Raw genomic sequence first — 19563 nt, forward strand, 5'->3', positions numbered from 1 at the left:
CCCAGCCCCCAACATTTCTCCCTAAGACTCTCCACGATTGACCTCTCCAGGTTCCTTAGAGGCCAGTAAGGGGCATACATAAGTGCACTGATGTGCCTATCGTCCCCTGTCCAATTGTCTTTCCTTATCTCATATATCATATATTTTCTCTCCATTCCTTCTACTTCTCTTCTTTCTTACTTTCTATCTTTATTTATATTACTTAATGTCTATTCTATTTCATATGTATTGTATATTGGACAAAGAATAAATAAATATTAGTATGTTTAATAAGCTATGTCTAGTAATTCTGAGATTGGGCGCAGCAGGAGGCAAGTCTAACATCAGTGAACCTTTATAAAAAGGAATTAAACTATTTTTGGGCAGTTAGGTTTTTGATAGAGCTGCATACGTGCAGAGAAACTGATCCTTGTGAGAGACTTCTTTTGAAGTTGCCTGCAAGAATGAATCAAACAACCTATCTAACCTCTAAAATGGAATATAATAAATTGCAACCTTCAAGAACCAGATCAAATACTAGAACCCGCTATTTCAAGCCACTTACACATTGCCACATCACAGCTGTTTAATTGCAATTTTATTTGTGTAAACAAATGTACAATTGCCTCTCACTTATTAAAAACTTCGATCTCTATAGTAATTAAAATTCTTAAGTTATACAGTTGAGTATTTGGCTAGTAGTCAACATAAAGTACACTTACAACTATATAATATTAAAAGAATCATGCATAATATGGAAGTGGCTAATAATTACTTTTAAAAGGTCAATCCATTTACTAATTTCTCTCATTTTCTAAGAGCCCAGCCACCTAAGTCTTGTCCAAGGAATGCATCGGAAGACCCCAGTTCTCAATATTATTAATAGGAAGAATTGATATATGTTATTTGTTTCATAAATTATTAAGAGTAAAGAACTAATATACGTTATTGTGTTTTATGGATTCCTCTGCTGAATATTCAGCAGGACAATAGGGTCCCTCTACCCATGGCTGACAAGTGTATTTAGCTATATATTCCATGACTTCAAACAGAGCCTTCCTGGCCTTGTTAATTTTCTCTGTGGTCTCTTTCATGAAGCCACTGGGAAGATCCTGGAAGGATGTGGCAGTAGAGAAGACAGCTTGTAGCTCTGTTAAATCACACTGAGCCTGTTGGACTTTTTGTTGAAGATGTTCAGGAAGGCTCTGCAGGTTGGTTAAGACATTCTGGCAGACCTCCTGCATCTTCTGTGCAACAGTGTAGGATGTGGCTAGAGAATGGGATTCCATCTGTTATGAAAAAAATGAACAAAAAGATCTGTTAATTGAACATCATAGGTGTTCATCTATGGCAGGGGTAGGCAAAGTTGGCTCTTCTATGACTTATGGACTTCAACTCCCAGAATTCCTGAGCCAATCATGCTAGCTCAGGCATTCTGGGTGTTGAAGTCTACATGTCATAGAAGAGCAAACTTTGCCTATCCTTGATCTATGGGATTATCTGAAGGGAGGGAGGGGGTGGGGAGAGAGATTGACAGACGGACATAGGGCAACTGAATATTCTTGTTTATGCATGGAGACACCATTGTTGATTGCTGTTCCCTTGATTTCAGCCATGCAGTACATGCCAGGTGGCAGAATTCAAATCTCCTCCCTCTTTTCTTCCTCAAACAATTTTCTGTATGTTGTGTATGTTCTATAAAGGATCTTAGACCCAGCTCTTCATCTCAGCCTTTTCATACATCCTGAGAAACACACCAACTCTCTTCTGGTTCTGGGAATAATTTTTGCATAAATATATAGTTTGTTTAATAATGTTGCAAGATCCAATTTGCGTCAGCCACTGGGGATAAAGATTTAGTCCAGTGTTGGCGAAACGTTTTTGATCCGGGTGCCAAAAGGATGCGCTTGCGGGTGATAGGGCGCGTGTGTGTACCCACATCTGTAATGCAATGCTCTCCCCCACCGCATGCACACAACCCCCCCTGCGCTGCCCTTCCACATATGCGGACAGGCCTCACTGAAGCCTCCGGACTTCCAATAGGCTTTTAGGGCCTTTTTTTGCCCTTGCCCAGGGTTCAGAAAAGCCTCCTGAAGCCTGGAGATGGCAAAAAAACAGGCCAGGAGGCTTTGTTCCAGTTTTTGCTGGAGCAAAATGGCTTCAGGAGGCTGACAGAGGGCAATGCCTCACGTGCCGTCAGAAATGGCTTCGCATTCCACCACATGTGCCATAGGTTCACCATCCCTGATTTAATCTATTTAATAATGAATAATAATTACCAAATAAATCATAATTGTCTAGGTTTACCCAGTATGCCTAGCCACAAACCATGGTCAAGACAGAATCTTCACTGAGCAATGGCCATTCCCTATTTTTTTAATATCTTCAAAAGATGAATCATTCTCATGCTGAGATACCTCTGTCTGATTGGCTCCATTGCTCTGATCCTGCTTAGGTTCTCCTTTGTACCATTCCTTCCACATTTGGTACATTTTTTCGTGACCTCTGTGAACTTTGTAGTCCAATTCCTCCTTGGTATATTTTAGCTACAAAAAAGCAAAAAAAAAAAAAGGAAAATGAGAAAAAAAATCATGCACTCAAGCCTAGTGTTTTGTGTTTGGCATCATAACTACAGTTTTGGCTGAAAGGCCAGAACTATACATTCCCTACTCATATCATAAGAGCCACGGTGGCGCAGTGGTTAGAATCTAGAACTGCAGGCTATTTCTGACGGCTGCTTGTGATCTGCCAGATTGAATCTCACCAGCTCAAAGTTGTTTTAGCCTCAGAAGCTGGAAAATTAGGACCTAGTTTTTTGGGGGGCAAAATTCTGACGGTAGTAATAGCTATTGCTATCTTCAATTATCCAGAAAAATCTCTTAAGGAACTTCCATCAAGTTTATTCAGGAAGTATAGGTAGTCCTCGACCTATAACTATTCATTTTGTGATTGTTCAAAGTTACAACAGCACTGAAAAAAGTGATCTACACTAGGACCTCACACTTGCAATCATTGCGGTATCCCCACAATCATGTGATTAAAATTCAGGCACCTGGCAATTGATATCTATTTATGGTGGTTGCAGCACTCAGGTTATGGGTTTGCCATTTGCAACCTTTCCAGCCAGCTACTGAGCAGCAAAGGCGATGGGGGGAGCCAGATTTGTTTAATGATCATGTGATTCACTTAACAATTGCAGTAATTCAGTTAACAACTATGGCAAAAAAAAAGACTGTAAAATCAGGTGTGATTCATCTTACTTAGCCACAGAAATGTTGGTCCCAATGGTGTTTATAAATTGAAGATTACACAGAGGTGGAAGCACTTAACAAATTCAGAGAGTGAATGGTGAAACTGATTATTTTAATCAAACAAAAGACTTTTTCTAGCTTTGTTCCTATCGGAGAACACACTGGACTTTTTGCTTGAAACTGAAAGGTACGAAACTTTAACTTTGCGACTTGATGATTGCTTATACTACTGAGAACTGTTTATAATTATGGAAATGTTGTGCGTTTCTAATCTTAGAGTAAAAGGCCACAATGACATATTGTGTATATTGATCTTACAGTAAAAGATTAAGAGGCTAATTTTGTACTTATATCTGAAAGTCAGAAATTACTCCGTTTTTTCTTGTTTTTCTGCATTATTTTGACTTTTTTCTGAACCATTCTTTCCTAGTCATTCTATGCTTCTGTAATACTTTTTCTTTCTTTATATATGATCTCTTATTGAAATGTAATAGTTTTTTTTAAAAGAAAATATTTTCCCCCAACAGACAAAATAAAAAAGAACCAGTGCACAATCAGCTGGGCATTTTTTCTTCATTATATAATTGCTGTAGCCTTTCACATTAGCATTAATAAACAAGGCTCATTTTGGCCTGGGAACCTCAGAGGGCATTGCTAGTGATCTTCTAACATGACCAAAGTAGTTGTAGTGAATATTTGTGTGTGCGTGGGGGTGGGGAGGTTACTATTGGACAGAGGATTAAAGGAACAAATTGGAACTTCAAGCTTTGCAGATGTTTAAAGCATCCACCTCACCTTTTAAAATTCCTCCAGTGAGAGAATATACTTAAATCTCTTTCAGCTTTGGATATTCCATTCCTCAAGCCCCATAAATGACCCCCCCCAAAAAAATTGGCATATGTCCACTCATATTCCAGAGATACATGGATTTTCATCTGTCCTGGGGTCAGAGATTTACTTAAGTCCCTTAGAATTGAATTTTTCTTTACAGTAGTGAACTGCCCTAAAGCAGTCTCATCTTGGTATCTTGCAAGTATCTTACACCACATCTCTCATCCTCTCCCAGACACGGCCAGATTAGAAAAGCTGGAAAACTATTTTTGGAAGAGTGCTTCAAAAGTTTCTACCAATGCTCCTGCCTATTCCTCGAATAGAAATCAGACCATTAAAATGTACTAAGGTCGTGTGAAGAGTTCCAAACAAGCAATTATTCTGGAGTTATATTAACAAGCAATATTGAACTCATTTTCAACACTGCTTTCTAATCAAAAAGTCAGCAGCCTGAATTTGCCATTAATCCTTCCAGGTGAGTATTATGCACTCACTTAAGATCAGAGGATACAAGACACTGCACTACATTGTTGCATGACTTGAACCAAAATGGACATGCCAAATGGAGATTATACTGTATAATTACAATCCAGCACATCTGGAAAGCATCAAATTGGGGAACATAGCAGAATTTTATTTATTAATGAAAAGGTTGAATCCACATGAAGTCAAGCAGGAAGAACCTATGCACAAAAGATGAGCAGATTTGCTATAATACAAGAAAATGTTGATGTTTTTTCCCCCATTCTGAATCTCATTAATGGATAACGTAGGTCTGTGTTTCTCAACCTTGGAAAGTTTGATTTGATTTTCTGGATTTCAATTTCTGCAATTCTTAGCAAAGGCCATCCTATCTGGAAGTTAAATTTCTTAACATCTTCAATGCTAAGAAAGATTGCTGTAGATAGACTGTTAAACAAGAATCCAAGTGGAAGACACAATGCACAGTCCCTAAAAACAGCACTGCAGGCAGACTACCTGGTTAACATATACATTGTGCAAAGCCCTTATTTTTAGACCAAATCCAAATCTACATAACTCAATCCAACTGCTCATTAACCTTTTACTGGATACTAACGGTGGAACAAGATTTAGATACAGGAATATTTATATCCTGCCTTTGTCCTTTTCATAAGTAACTCAAGGCAGTGAACATACCCAATACTTTCTTCTAATTTCCCTACAACCATCACCCTGTGAGGTGGATTGGGCTCAGTGTGGGTATGGCCCAAAGTGATTCAGCCAAATGAGTAGTGGCTATTACAGTTAGGTCATTGTAACCATCATTCATCATCAGCCCAATTTATCTTTTAATATATTTTAAATCAAATATCTTTTAAGAGTTTTGCTATGTACAGTATATTAAATGTCAGCTTCTTCAATAACATCTCTGTGAACCTGCAAATGACTCTATAGCAGTGATGGCGAATCTATGGCACGGGTGCTGTAGGTGGCATGCAGAACAGTATCTGCTGGCACGCGAGCCTTTGCCCTAGCTGAGCTTCAACGTGTATGTGTGTGCCGGCCAGATGATTTTTGGCTAGCACAGAGGCTCTGGGAGGGCATTTCTGGCTTCTGGAGAGCCTCCAGGGGGATGGGGGGGCATTTTTTTACCCTCCCCTGGCTCCAGAGAAGCCTTTAGAGCCTGGGGAAGGTGAAACATGAGCCTACTGGGCCCACCAGAAGTTGAGAAACAGGCCAGTTCCAGCCTCCAGGGGGTGGGGGAAGGCGTTTCGCCCTCCCCAGGCATTGAGTTATGGGTGTGGGCACTCGCAGATGCACAATAGCGCGCACATATGCTCTATTGGCACATGAGGGAAACAAGGTTCGCCATCACTGCTTTATAGAAAACAGTCTGCCTCCATTCCATGGCTGAATCAATGTCCCTGAGTTCAGCTGCTTGGGCTATTTGCTAAAGAGACCATTCAGCAACTTACATGGTCCAATAAGGTCTGACTATTCACCCTTTCCTTTTATTTCCCAAACATAGCAGAGAATGACTGAGTTTCTTACCAAGTAGAAGAGCTGTTCAAGCTGGAGCAATGCCTGCTCTGCACCCAGTTTGATCTTTATCCGAGAATGCTGGTAGGCTCGACTACAGAGCTTCATCGACAAGGAACTCAGGCGCCTGTAGTAAGTTGGCTCTCCTTCCTGATTTTCAGGACAGGCTGCTCTAGAGCGGTCCGAAAATGCAATGGCAACTAAACAAACAACAATTAGATCAAAAGAGATCCCCATTCACAATCCCTGAGCTAATATTATCAGTCCATTCATTTCACAAATAACATTCCTCACAACTAGGTTTCCGAGAAATTTTAGCTAGTAGTCACTTTAGTCCTCAAATAAATCCCCCTTGATTAAGCTATGGGGAAATCTGAGCTATACTTCGAATAACTAAAAAAAACCACATTTCAATTCCTCTCCCTCATTGTTAATAATATTTAATTGAGGAAGTGAGGCGATTATTTTAGCACATGTACTACAATTTGGTGAGGAACCACAAAAAGAGATCAGCTTTGGCCCAGACTCCTTTTCACAGCCCTCCCTTCCCCAGCACTACACTATTATTACATTTTAGTGTAGTGAACTTAACCTTCCTGCCGTGTAAAAATAAGATCCATAGGCTTTGTGAAACTGTTCAGTTAGATTTTGTGAAAGAGGGCAAGATGGTAAAATACAACCCTTTTGGTGGAGATGGGTAGGTATGTACATTTGATCAATAAACTGATCTGTACCAGGCTCCCTATCAATCATCTGCCACACTTTAGGACAGTGTTGCTCAACCTCAGAATTTTTAAGATGTGTGGTCTCTAACTCCCAGAATTCTGTGGGATGCTGGCTAGGGAATTCTGGGAAATGTAGTCCACAATCGGAAAAATTGCTGAGATTAAGAAACACTGCTTTAGAATGTTTTTCGTAAAGTCAGAGAATTAATTTCATAAGCCCGATAAGCGTGTACTTTTGTTTGCTAAAATGTGACCCAATTTTTTAAAAAGTAAAGCATTTCATTTTTGGTGACCTTACACCAAAATTGAATGGGCAATGAGTGATAGTGATGACTTGTTATGGCCTTGAACTTTTTAGACTGGGGGTTATAAATGCCCATGCCTTTCATTTAGGTTAGGTGACAATAAGTTTTCCAAAGTCTCCATAACAGAGGAGAAAAAACAGGTACTCTTTTCACTTAAGTCTTCAACCTAACCTTTGCATCGGTCTTAAAATCAGCTGTAGCAAGGAGGATCAGCTGGAAAGAGGATCGATAGAGGGATTTGGAAGAAATGGGCTTAGGTTAAGTCATGGATGATTGAATATGGTTTGTTGAATAAGCCACAAATATTGGCTCATCATATCAGTTGGGTCTTTCAGATTTCACATCACTCACTGACCAGCAAGAGCTCTCTAGGCAAGAGATTTTCAGAATTAACAACACTCAATTTTAACAAAAATGAACTATAAAATATTAGATTCCGTGTTTTTTAAAAATAACTAATCTAATCTGTTTAGCATACCTAAGTCCTTGGAGAAGGGCAGCATACAAGTCTAATAAATAATAATAACAATAACAATAATAATACGTCCCAATGCTTACTTCTGACATATTTTCAATATTGTATATCTTTACTAGGCCAGCAAATGCATTCTTGGTCTACTTTTTCTAGCTAATGACTTTCAGATGTTTTAAACTTTACTCAAATGAATAAGTTTTTAAAACTGAATGAATGAAAGAAGAAATACTGTTAGTTGGTTAACTATCTCAGCTATTGTATACATTTGGATTAAAAAATTAACTGTTTTACAGTTTTAGAATTATATGCCATCCAGAGTCACTTGGCAGAGATAGATAGCTGTAGAAATAAAAGAAGTAAATAAATTTACAGGTTAAACTTATTAAAAATGTGGATAATCAAGAGAGGGAACCGCATAGTCTTACAAAATTCCTCATCCGTGATTGGCAGAAAGTGCTCTAATAAGTCATCCGATTTGAAGATAATCTTGTCAACACTACTGGCCATCATCTGTGCCATGTCGATATCCATAATGGTGTCCACAGCACTCCTCGCTGAACACAACGTTACTTCCACGCTCTCCGCGGCAGCTTCGATGCTTATATCTAGCATGGTATCCATAATGTCCTTTACTTCAGTTAATTTGGTATAAATAGATTCAATGGCATTTGTCATGATCTGGCAGTGAGAATCCAAAAAGAGAAGAATGAAGAAAATTGACAGAATTAAGCACCAGCGCATATATACTGTATCTTCCTCTCTAAATTTGGGTTACTGTGTTCCCCCAAAGTAAGACCCTGTCTTATATTGTTTTGAACCCTGAAATAAGCGTTTGGCCTTATTGCCAATGGCTTAAAAGCCCGACTATCAGGGGATGTCTTATTTTGGGGGAAACAGGGTATGTGTCATTTTTGCATCCAATTTGAATTTTATTTCTTCAGTTTGCTTTTAGTGCAGCAATTACGTTTAAAAAACAACAACAACAAATATACAGATAGTCCTCAACCTACAACCACAATTGAGCCCAAATTTCCATCATCTAAGCAAGGCAGTTAAGCGAGTTTTATCCCATTTTACATCTTTTGCCATAAAAGTTAAGCAAATTATGTAGTTGTTAAGTGAAACTGACAATGACATTGTCATATGTCAGCTGGTAAGATTAGAAATTGTGATCACACAAGACACAGACAGTGCAACTGTCATCTATACATGCCAATTGCCAAGCACCCAAATTTTGATCATGCAACCATGGGGATGTTGTAATGGTCATTAATTGTGAAAACCTCTTAAGCTACTTTTTCAGTGCCGTTATTAACTTGGAATGGGCACTAAATGAATGGTTGTTAAGTAGAGGACTATATGTGCACAAACCAAATTGATTAGTATGTTCTAGGAATACTGAGCAATGGGTCAGGGTAAGAAATGAAACAAAGATTCCCAAGAAAAAACTTTTATTTATGAAAATACCCACAAAGCCAGTCAAATGGTTTATAAATCTGGAACTCAATTACCCTGCTAATAGGAATAATGGTGATGCTGAACCTAGGGAGCGCATGTCAAATATGGCATGTTTTGGGTAACACACCAGTGTTTACCAACACCTAACAATTATTCTCAAAAGCACATGCTGTTCTCATGCAATTATCTGACATCTTGGGAGCTGCATGAGAATGGGGGTATGTGTGCATTGCCATGTAGCCTCTGGAGGTTGTGCGAGGGGGCCACGCTCTTGCACAACCTCTGGAGGCTCTAAAAATCAGGCAAGTATCAGATAGTTTTCAGAAGCCACAGAACCTACAAAAAAAAAGAATGTGAGGCCTCGTGTGATCTGGAGCTGCCTCAGATAGGCTGCAGAAAAAACACCACCTGAAGGTAAATGACATGGCAGATTCTGAGGAATCGCACAATTGTTTGATACTTTTCAAAATATGTAAAAAATTCTTTCTCATGTGTTTTTGTGTGACACACACACGTAAGAGTCCCCCTCTGAGGGAGATAGGCAATTCAGAAATGTGAATAAATAAAATAAAAACGTTAACTGTTTTCCAAAATTTTGACATGCCAAGCCCAAACGTTTTACCCTCACATAGACCCTACTAAACATAAGGGGCTGTTTTACATTTTTTTATAAAAAAGGCAAAAAAATCATTTTAAAATGTTTGCTGGAGGAATCCTACTAGTCCAAAAATTTGGAAGGTGAAATATTTAAAGGAGAAAATAAAATGTCTTTTTTTCCCACCCATAGGAAGAAAAGGCTGGTTGGCATTTCAGCATGACCTGGTTGGTTCAGCACCTGCTGATAACAGCTATGTCTGAAATCCATTCTCATGAAGTTGATCACTTATCTCTTATACTGACTATAGTAGAGAGAGAAAGAGAATTTGTGGTCTTCTAAGTCTTGCTGAATTACAGTGCCCTGCATCCTTCACATTCCCTGTCCTAAGGACGTTGGGAGTTTGAAATTCAATGAAATGTAAAATGTCACATTTTGGTTACATGAATCTACACAGATAGATATGATATTTATATTTATGATATTTATATTTATTTACTTACTTACTTATTCCAAAACGGAGTCAGAGCTGCTAACACGTAAGATAAATACAACAATAGTAAAATAGGGAAATAGAACAATCAGATTAAAATCAATAATTTAATAAAACAATATCCTAAAAGAACCATGCATACACTGCAGTCAATCTAATATTATGGAAGGTCAAGTGATTACCTGGTCCACCGTCTGTTGCATAATAGGATATTTGTGTTGTAGCCTGTAAAGATTCCTACAGGCAAACATATTTGCAAAAGAAACTGTAAACAGTAAAGATGAAAAAAAGATTTGATTACTTAAAAGATTCCCAGTTATGTTCAACAACTGGATTCTAGTTGCATTTGGTTTTTATGCTACTTAGAATTTACAAAATGCGATATTGTTTTATGCTGCAGTGTAATGATAAAGGAAAGTAATCACATAAAGGTGGGATTGCAATGCTATGCACTCATTTAGGTAAAGGGTGGGTTCTAACTTACCTCGTTGCCATTCGCTTCCTCCTGCGCCATGTGGGCGTGTGCGCGCAAAGCGCAGGGGCCCAAAATTTGCAAAATATTCTTTATAAAAAACCCAAAACAAGATGGCGGCTCATGCGCAGTGCCAGAAACTTGGCTTCTGCGGAAAGCAATAGACATCACAATCTCTGGAATGTTTTAATTTTTAAAAATTGTACTAACCTACAGTAATTCATCTGTTTTGTCCATGGTCTTGTAATAGGTCTGTATTGTTCTTCACACCCACCCACCCACCCCGGAACTTTAATCCCAGGGAGTAGAAAGTAGGGAACTCAGTCTCGGAAAAGTTCTGGTTCCTCTTGGATTTTGAGATACCGTAAATTGCAAGATACACATGAAAGGGGAGAATTTTGTTAATCAGTAATAGAAGATTCTCTCCCCTCTCCCGCCCACTCTCCATTAATAAAGATCAGAAACTACCGTATATACTCGAGTATAAGCCGACCCGAGTATAAGCCGAGGCACCAATTTTTGCCACAAAAACTGGGAAAACGTATTGACCCGAGTATAAGCCGAAGTTAGAAAATGCAGTGGCTACTGGTAACTTATAAAAATGGAAAACAATAAAATTACATTAATTGAGACATGTTTTAGAATATTTATTTTAAAGAAAACCAGTAAACTAGCTCTGTAAATTTAAAAGAGGGTAAACAAATTAACAATATTAACAATAAATTAAAAAGTAAAAAAAGTAGCTCGATCAGCAACAAAGCTAAAACCTAAGAGTTAAAATCCTTCAAAACTGGATTCCTTCTCATCATTAATTGGATTTACATTATTGTTCTGTTTTTATATATGCTGTGAGCCACCCTGAGTCCTTGGAGAGGGATTGCATACAAATCCAATTAAATAAATAAACAAACAAACAAACAAATTAATAAGTGTATCCAAAGAAGAGCTTCAGCATTAGCTGCTGTGAGGTTATCAGCATAGAAAACCAAATAGATAGATAGATAGATAGATAGATAGATAGATAGATAGATAGATAGATAGATATAGATAGAAAGATAGACAGACAGACAGACAGACAGATAGAAAAATAGATAGATAGATAGATAGAAATAGATACAGATAGATAGATAGATAGATAGAAAGAAAGAAAAATAGATAGATAGAAAAATAGATTGATAGAAAGATAGAAAATAGATAGATAGATAGATAGATAGATAGATAGATAGAAATAGATACAGATAGATAGATAGATAGACAGACAGACAGATAGATATAGATAGAAAGATAGATAGACAGACAGACAGATAGAAAAATAGATAGATAGATAGAAAAATAGACAGATAGAAAAATAGATAGAAAAATAGACAGATAGAAAAATAGATAGATAGATAGAAAAATAGATAGATAGAAAAATAGATAGATAGAAAGATAGACAGATAGAAAAAGAATTCCTGTCTAGCTCTGCCTCATAACACATTATTAGATCCTATCCAAGGAAGGACAGCAACTACCACAAAATACCATTTTTTAAACAGTTTAAATCCTTTCAAAGGAGGGGGAGGAGAATCTCAGTTGGAGCAAATGGCTGCCTCGTTTGCTTGAGCCAGGGAGAGGAACTAGGGCGTGCGAGAGCGGACAAAAGCTGGTGCCTCCTCGCTCTGGCTCAAGCAATGGCGCCCTCGTGTGGTGACTTTGTCAATGACCTGAGTATAAGCCGAGGTTGTGTTTTTCAGCCCATTTTTTGGGCTGAAAAACTCGGCTTATACTCGAGTATATACGGTATATTGCAAACAAAGACCAGGCACTATTCAAAGATGTCTCCGTGGTCATGTGGCCGGCATGACTAAACACCAGAGGCACACTGTTACCTTCCCACGAAAAGTGGTCCCTATTTTTCTACTTGCATTTTTTATATGCTTTCAAAGTGCTAGGTTGGCAGAAGCTGGGACAAGTAACAGGAGCTCATCCTATTATGCGGTACTAGGGATTGGAACCGCTTAACTGCTGACCTTTCGATCGACAAGCTCAGTGTCTTAGCCACTGAGCCACCGCATCCCTACTGACAATCTCAAAAACCATACATTGGAAAACCAAGCCAAAAAGATGAAGAATGACATGGCAAAGAATAGTTTGGAGTGAGCCTACCAGCTATGACCAATTACTTACGTTGAGGTTCAAATATGTGGAGAAGAGGCTCTGTGCTTCTTGCAATACTCTTCACATCCGTCTCTGCCATCTCAAAGACTGCTTGGATAGCTGGATGAGACTGCTTGGCAAAAGTATAGGGAGACAAAACCCACTCATAAGTAGAACCGATTAATGGCACATCACCAAACCTTTGGATGGACACTAAGAAATAAGATACCATAGAGTCACCATCTTGCTGGATTGCAGAACAGCTCTCCCTTGCTGAACTGCAGTTAGATCATATTTTCAATGAAGTTACGATTCATGCTGGTATGTAAAACTGAATAAATAGTAAACCGATACTGTTGAACTTTAGTTTCTCAGCACATTATTGTGAGCTTAAAAACAGTACAGTGTAAGAATGTACACTGCTTCAAAAAATAAAGGGAACACTCAAACAAAACACCCGAGATCTTAATGAATGAAAAATTCTCACTGAACACTTTGCTCTGTACAAAGTTGAATGTGCACAACAGCATGTGAAATGGATTGTCAATCAGTGTTGCTTCCTAAGTGGACAGTTTGATTTCACAGAAGTTTGCTTTACTTGGAGTTATATTGTGTTATTTAAGCGTTCCCTTTATTTTTTTTGATCAGTGTATTTAAGGAGTACAAAAGTTTTCCTCAGCATGTTCTTAAGTCCTTTGATAGTTTTACTGTGATAAAACTAGGAGCCTATGGGCCTGCAGATCTTTATAAATCTATGAAATAGATTAGAAAATCCATGCTGGGTTCTATCCTTGTTACAGTTTGATCCTTAAATGGTATCCTGGCTTCTTCCAGTATTGTTCACTTACCTGGTGATCATCTACAATTCTTGTAGGGATTAACTCTGCTCCAGGAGAAGACATGATGATGATAATAATGAGAACAAGCGGGCAGCACTATAGAGAGACAAGATCCCATGCAGTCACCACAGTAATATATCAAATTACATTACACACAATTTTAGCAGCTTTTGCAGGAGGAGGAAGGCCAATTAAATAAGCAAACAAATAAACCCTACTCTATCTCTATACCTCTAATTAAGCAGTATTTATTCCAAACCTGATCTATTTTCACCACAAGAACATCTGGAGATCTCAGATTTAGCTTCAGCTTTAGCGGTGAGGTCAAAAGATTCCTCACCACTAATATTTGATTCCATACATTTAGCTTACTGTAATGTGATTTGTTTGCTTTGGGCTGATCTTTATTCTTGCACTTTTGCCAACTAGCTGTGTTTGTACAAATTATTCAGGTTTTGATTCTTATTATTTACAAGTCAATAGCTCGGGTGTTTTCGACCAAAGACTTACACCCTCAACAAAGCAAATGTTTTAACCCTGATTCTACAGTTATCAGCATAACTTTCTTTCAAAGTAATCAGAAATTGTTGGCATTTCTGAGCATTACAGGTAGGTCTCAACTTACCACAATTGAAACCAAACTTTATGTTGTTAAATGAGAAATTTGTTACATGAGTTTTGCCTCATTGTATTACTTTCCTCACCCATTTTGTTAAGCAAATCACTTCATTTCTTAAATTAGCAACACAGTTGTTAAGTGAACCTGGTTTCCCAGCTGACTTTGTTTTTCAGATCGCAAACTGTTGTAAGGCAAAGACTGCTAATTTCTTGCAACTAAAGCAATATAGCCACAGAATTTCAGACACAGGATTTTAAAGAGAAACCAAATAATTCTGCAAAACAAGCTAAAGGGGGAAAAAACCCCACCAGGATACAGCCAAATATGGCCCCCTTTAAAAAACTCAATGAAACTAAGTTTCTGGGAAATACCTCCTCTCTTAAAATATAGCAAAGTTATGTTGGCTCCGGAGCATTTTGGTGGCATTGTTGCACAATGTAACATCCACACTGCAGAAGGCCAAGATGCTATATCTGACAAAAGTCAAATATTTTACTAAAACCTAAACCCAAATTATAAGGATAAATCATCTCTTCCACCGATGCCCAACATGTGTTACTCAAAAGGACACAATGCAATCGACTTATCTCTGAATGAGCAATTTCCATTCAACTATCAAGCCTGGGAGACCAACACTTTGCAAAAAAATTATTAGTTTTGCTTTGCAGAGTCATTTAAAAAGAAAACAGAAAGACCAACTTTAAACCACATTTCAGGTGGGGAGGAAAGCAACTCAGGTTGGTCATACATACCTCAAAGCCAACGATAAAGCCATTTCCGGCCTCAGTGGTCTTTATATACTTATAAAACATGAAAAGGAAGAGTCGGGCTATCATTGACTGACAGTTCCAAAAAGCAATCAAAAGCTTCTTCCACTGCTGAATGGGAGATAAGGTAAATTGTGTTGGGAAAGACAATGGCTGCAATTCTATACTGTATTCCTTTAAAAACCCACAATCAGGTTGACTAAGAATTATGTTAACTAGAATTAAAACCATCCAGAGGAGCCCATGCTAGAAAAAGTAGCTATAAATTTACAGTGACCGTATCTGTCCTTTATTAAAAAGGGCAATCTTTTACTTTTTTTAAAAAAAACTGTCCTTTAGATTTTTAAAAAAATTAATCCTTGTATTAATTAATGTTTGTATTCTTATGAACCTCTTTCAGATTTATCCCTTTTGGGGATTATACTTTATTTTTTTCCAAGGGGGGGAGCGTGCAAGACCGGTGGCAATGGAGCGAGACTACGCGCTCCATTGCTGCTGCCGGAATAGTGCTTCCACCCATTCTGGGTCCTGCCCATCCCTACGTAGCGCAGTCTCCTGGAGTTCCGCATTCCCTGCAGGCTTTTCACAGCCACCTACCAACTCACCTCTGGAGGTGTCTGGAACTGGTTCTTCGTCATTCCGTTGCAGCTCCTGGGGAAGGAAGGAAAGGCCAAACTGTCCTCTGGAGAATCCTGTGGACGACAATGATCCCATTCTCCATTAAGGACACCAGTCCCTGCTGACTTGCGGCTGCTGCTGCTCCCTGACCCCATTTGAGCTGACATCTAATCCTGCAAATGAAGATACGGAGGCTAAATCCTAAGCTTTCTGCGTCCGAGTAAGATTGAGAAAGGACAGGGTGCATCAGGCCCTATGGGCCAACAGCAACCCTTAAGGTTAGGGCGATGCCTTCATTCCTGATGGGAGGGGGAGAAAGCTTTTGCAAGCCTTAAGCTTAGAAGGATATCTACCATAATTTCTCCCCCTCCGAGCAAGAGTCAAGGCATCGCCGAGACCCTAACGCTCACCCTCTGCCCCCCTGGCCAAAGGTTTCTTACCTCAGAGGGCTCTCGCTGCCAGATGGTATAGGTCGTCTCTCTGGGGGAAGAAAACAAAGGGGACAAAGATCAAAAGCAGCCATGGCCCATTTTGCAAAAGTGGCCATGTGGAGGCTCCAAGAGCCCTTCCAGCTGGCCTGCCAAGGGGTTTGGCCTGCCAGTGGGACTGCCCTGTGTCACCTGTCCTATGACACAAGCAGCAGCAGCAGAAGTAGAGACGCCTCCCCTCTGCACGTTTTTTCACCTACCCTGAACACTGGCTGCTTTCTCCATCTTGTGGATCCTGAAATGAGAATGCAAATATTATATCTATTGCCATAATTTCTTGGCAGGATGTCTGCCATTATAGTAGGGAGGGGGTCTTACCAGTGGCCTTACCATTTCCTTAATGGACTCCACAATAGGGGAGAGCCCTGGAGTCCATTTGGTTGGGATCACCATCCTGGGGAGAGAACGAAGGGCCTGGCATTCAGGTAGGGCAACAACCAAGGACTGTCCAAACAGCCCAGCCACCAATATTGGATCCTAACAACATTCAAAATATTATTGCCCAATACTATATAACAGTGTATGGCTGCTTTTCAGCAAATGGCTGTTTTTCCACTCTACATGGTGATTACCGGAGCTTGCTCTAGTCACCCACAAAACCAGGCCCAGCCTCTGCTGAACCAGCCTTCTTTGCAACACAAATCTTTGAAGGATTAGAGGATCATAATTATTCAGATACCTCAGGTAATGAGAGCCAAGCCTCAGCAATGGAAGAGGCAGAGTGTCAGGATGAGGCCCTCTCTGATGATGAAGCTTTACCAATAGAGCAGCCTACTCCTGCAGGCCTTTTTCCACCAGCCTTATTTAAATCACTTCTCCAGAAGGCTACGACTGCTTCTGGCCTGGCCACGCCTCCTATCACAGGAACTGGAAACAAAGCTTCTACTTCCATTCCATATATTGCTGAACAAGTCCAGGCAGTGGCCCTTATTCCAGCTCCTCAGCTGTTCATTGATAACATTCAGAAGCAGTTCACTGTTCCTGTGGCAGACTCAATACCTCCAACTTTTGACAAGAAGCATTTCAATGTAGCTCTTGAGCTAGCAAACTTGCTCAAGCCCCTAACTTATCACCTACAGTTAACAACAATGGCAAAAAAAAAAGATAGTAAAATGGGGCAAAACTCACTTAACAAATGTCTCACTTAACAGCTGAAAGTTTGGGTTCAATTCTGGTCATAGGTTGAGAACCACCTCTATAACTCATAGTAGCTTTCCTAGGGCTAAGATTCCAGGCTTTCCCTCCCATCTGTCCATCCACTCCCAGCTCCCAAATTTCCAACTTCTCTTCCCTCCAAGAATATAAACAGGAAGGAGGACCCCTGTGTTATTGATTGATGGTTATAAGAGCCAATCAGCATTCACTGAATTTGTGGGTAATAGGAAATGGCCTTTCCCAACACAAGGCCTCCAAATCAGGCCTGAGATGAGAGATGTTGAGATGTGGTCCATGCTGTTTGTCCTCCTGTAATTCCCCCCAGGATGAGACAGCCAGTGTTTTCAATGGTTTGCATCAGGGGTAGGTTCCAACTTCCCTCGCTGCTGGTTCTCATGGGTGCGCTTCGTGGGAGGGCCAGTTCTTCGTGGGCACACATGCACAGTAAGAAAAAAATCCCCTCCCCCCCAAAAACCCCAAAGCCAAAAAAAAAATATGTGGCCTCCATATGCACAGTACAGGAACTTGGCTTCTGCACCTGCTCAGGAGGAAAAACATTTTTAAAATGTGGTGGGAATTTTTTTTATTTTTAAAGATGGTGGTGCCCATGGACCGGCACTGACCAATCCGGTTTTGTGACATTATCATGACGGCACTAGCGGGTGGCTACCGGTTCTTGTGAACCAGTACGAACTGGGAGAAACCCACCTCTGGTTTGTACACTTTTTGCAGTGAAGAGAGACACACAAACACAAAAGCCCATAATTAACTATGAGTAGGTTTATGATGGCGATAAAATACCAAGGCAAAACAAAGCAAGGCAACAGGAAGGAATTATTACACTGGATATTTCCATTTGGGAGCAAATTTTATTTATTTAGACTGGTCTATATCATATACGTGGCATATACATGGATATTCTAATTTTTCAAGTTTCACCTGCAGCATCACATGATGCTAGATTAGTTAGACCAGCTGGACATGCAAATCCAGATTCTCAATACAAAGTTATGGACTTTCTTAACTTAATTTTGATTTTTCGTATTATATGGGCTTAGAAGTCAAAATCTTTTAAAAATCAGTTTCTCTGAAAATTTGATGGGCTTAAAAGACCATACATTTCATTAGGGGTTTAACCTAGATGTGGCTGCTCCATCTTATTCTTATTTATCTGAAAGTTCTAGGTTAATATTTGTTTTAAATTATTATAGATGTATAGACATTTGGTCCTACCTCAAGGCATTGTTTTAAACCAGGGGTCTCAAACTCAATTTACCTTGGGGGCCGCTGGAGGTAGAGTCTGGGTGAGGCTGGGTCACATCAGGTTTTCCCCCAAAAAAGCTCTTACAAAAACATTCCAATGTTATCAAATGTCTTTATTTTTTCATCTTATTTTATGTTTAAAAATAAAAATAAATTAACAAATTCATAAGAAAAATAAAAATAAATCAGTAATAAATAAAAAAAATGAAAATGATAATAATAATAACAACAACAACAATAATAATAATACAGCAGATATAGAAGACTGAAGAAACCACATATACTGTAGTTGCTGACTAGAGAAATGTAATTAGTATTATTGAGATTCAAATGTCTGTATTAATAGTTCTTTAACATTTAACTTTCTGAACATGAATGGAACATTGAACATGAACTGTTTTGAACGTGGCTTCTTCTCCCTACTTCTTGCTGCTAGAGATCTGGCAGCTCTTACTCTTGCATAGCCAAGCCACATTTGGTTTAAGGGAGGAAGCAGTTGAGATCCTCCATAGGGCTTGGAGATGCTCATCAGTAAGTCTGGACCTGTACTTGGATTTGTTAAATCAGAAGCTGGTGGCCGAGGAAGGTTAACAGCTCTTTATTGGCAATCAGGAACAGTTGAAGTGACCAGCTCGCAGGTAGGAAGTGACTGCTGGCTACCGGCTAAAGCTGCGCCTTATATACCTTGCTGGCGCGGGGAAAACAGCCGTGAGTTCCTCTTTTTTAAACTTTTGCGCCAAGGTTTCCCTTGGCCGCGACTTAAGCCAATCAGCGGTTACCTTTATTTAAAAGTACAAACATAACACCCTTCCCCCCATAGCTTGAACAAACTGTCAATCATTTAGATGTGTGACGTAGTCTTGTAGCCTGATTGGTGGCTTGCCGACTCGCCCAGACCTGCACAGTTCAGTTTGCAGGGAGTTGTCCTCCTGGTCGGCTGGCTGCTGTGCTGCTCCGTCCTGGTAAAGATTGTCTTCCCCTATGGACGTAGAAGTGGCCTTTCCAACGCCAGCCGCCAGGGTTCCAGGGCAGCCGCCGCTGGATGCCAGAAGAGGATGCGCTGAGTAGTCTGGTTGGTTTTGGTAATTCCCAT

At 39.5% G+C, this 19563-nt stretch overlaps 1 protein-coding gene across 3 annotated transcripts; it reads right to left on the minus strand.

Moving 5' to 3' along the window:
- Positions 1-560: 560 nt before the first annotated feature.
- LOC139158854 (perilipin-3-like) lies at positions 561-16831 on the minus strand. Of its 3 annotated transcripts, none has more exons than XM_070736195.1 (13): positions 16732-16831; positions 16383-16446; positions 16253-16287; positions 16005-16044; positions 15552-15638; positions 14932-15057; positions 13570-13656; positions 12752-12851; positions 10296-10378; positions 7993-8245; positions 6075-6262; positions 2397-2525; positions 561-1268 (listed from the first exon to the last, which is right to left on the minus strand). In XM_070736195.1, exons 2-13 carry the CDS (start codon positions 16443-16445, stop codon positions 915-917), a joined length of 1545 nt encoding a protein of 514 aa, XP_070592296.1. In that variant the 5' UTR covers position 16446; positions 16732-16831; the 3' UTR covers positions 561-914. The 3 variants fall into 3 exon arrangements, with proteins under 3 accessions (XP_070592296.1, XP_070592294.1, XP_070592295.1); XM_070736193.1 differs by having other exon boundaries at positions 12752-12854; XM_070736194.1 differs by having other exon boundaries at positions 16383-16739.
- Between the last annotated feature and the right edge of the window lie 2732 nt (positions 16832-19563).

Source organism: Erythrolamprus reginae, chromosome 2, assembly GCF_031021105.1.
Source record: "Erythrolamprus reginae isolate rEryReg1 chromosome 2, rEryReg1.hap1, whole genome shotgun sequence".
Classification (NCBI taxonomy): domain Eukaryota; kingdom Metazoa; phylum Chordata; class Lepidosauria; order Squamata; family Dipsadidae; genus Erythrolamprus; species Erythrolamprus reginae.

Coding starts and splice junctions, on each gene's coding strand:
- LOC139158854 (XM_070736193.1), bottom strand. CDS start 16,445: ATGGTGATCCCAACCAAATGGACTCCAGGGCTCTCCCCTATTGTGGAG. Junction 16,288..16,382: donor TGGAGTCCATTAAGGAAATG/GTAAGGCCACTG, acceptor TTCTCATTTCAG/GATCCACAAGATGGAGAAAG. Junction 15,639..16,004: donor GGCAGCGAGAGCCCTCTGAG/GTAAGAAACCTT, acceptor TGTCGTCCACAG/GATTCTCCAGAGGACAGTTT.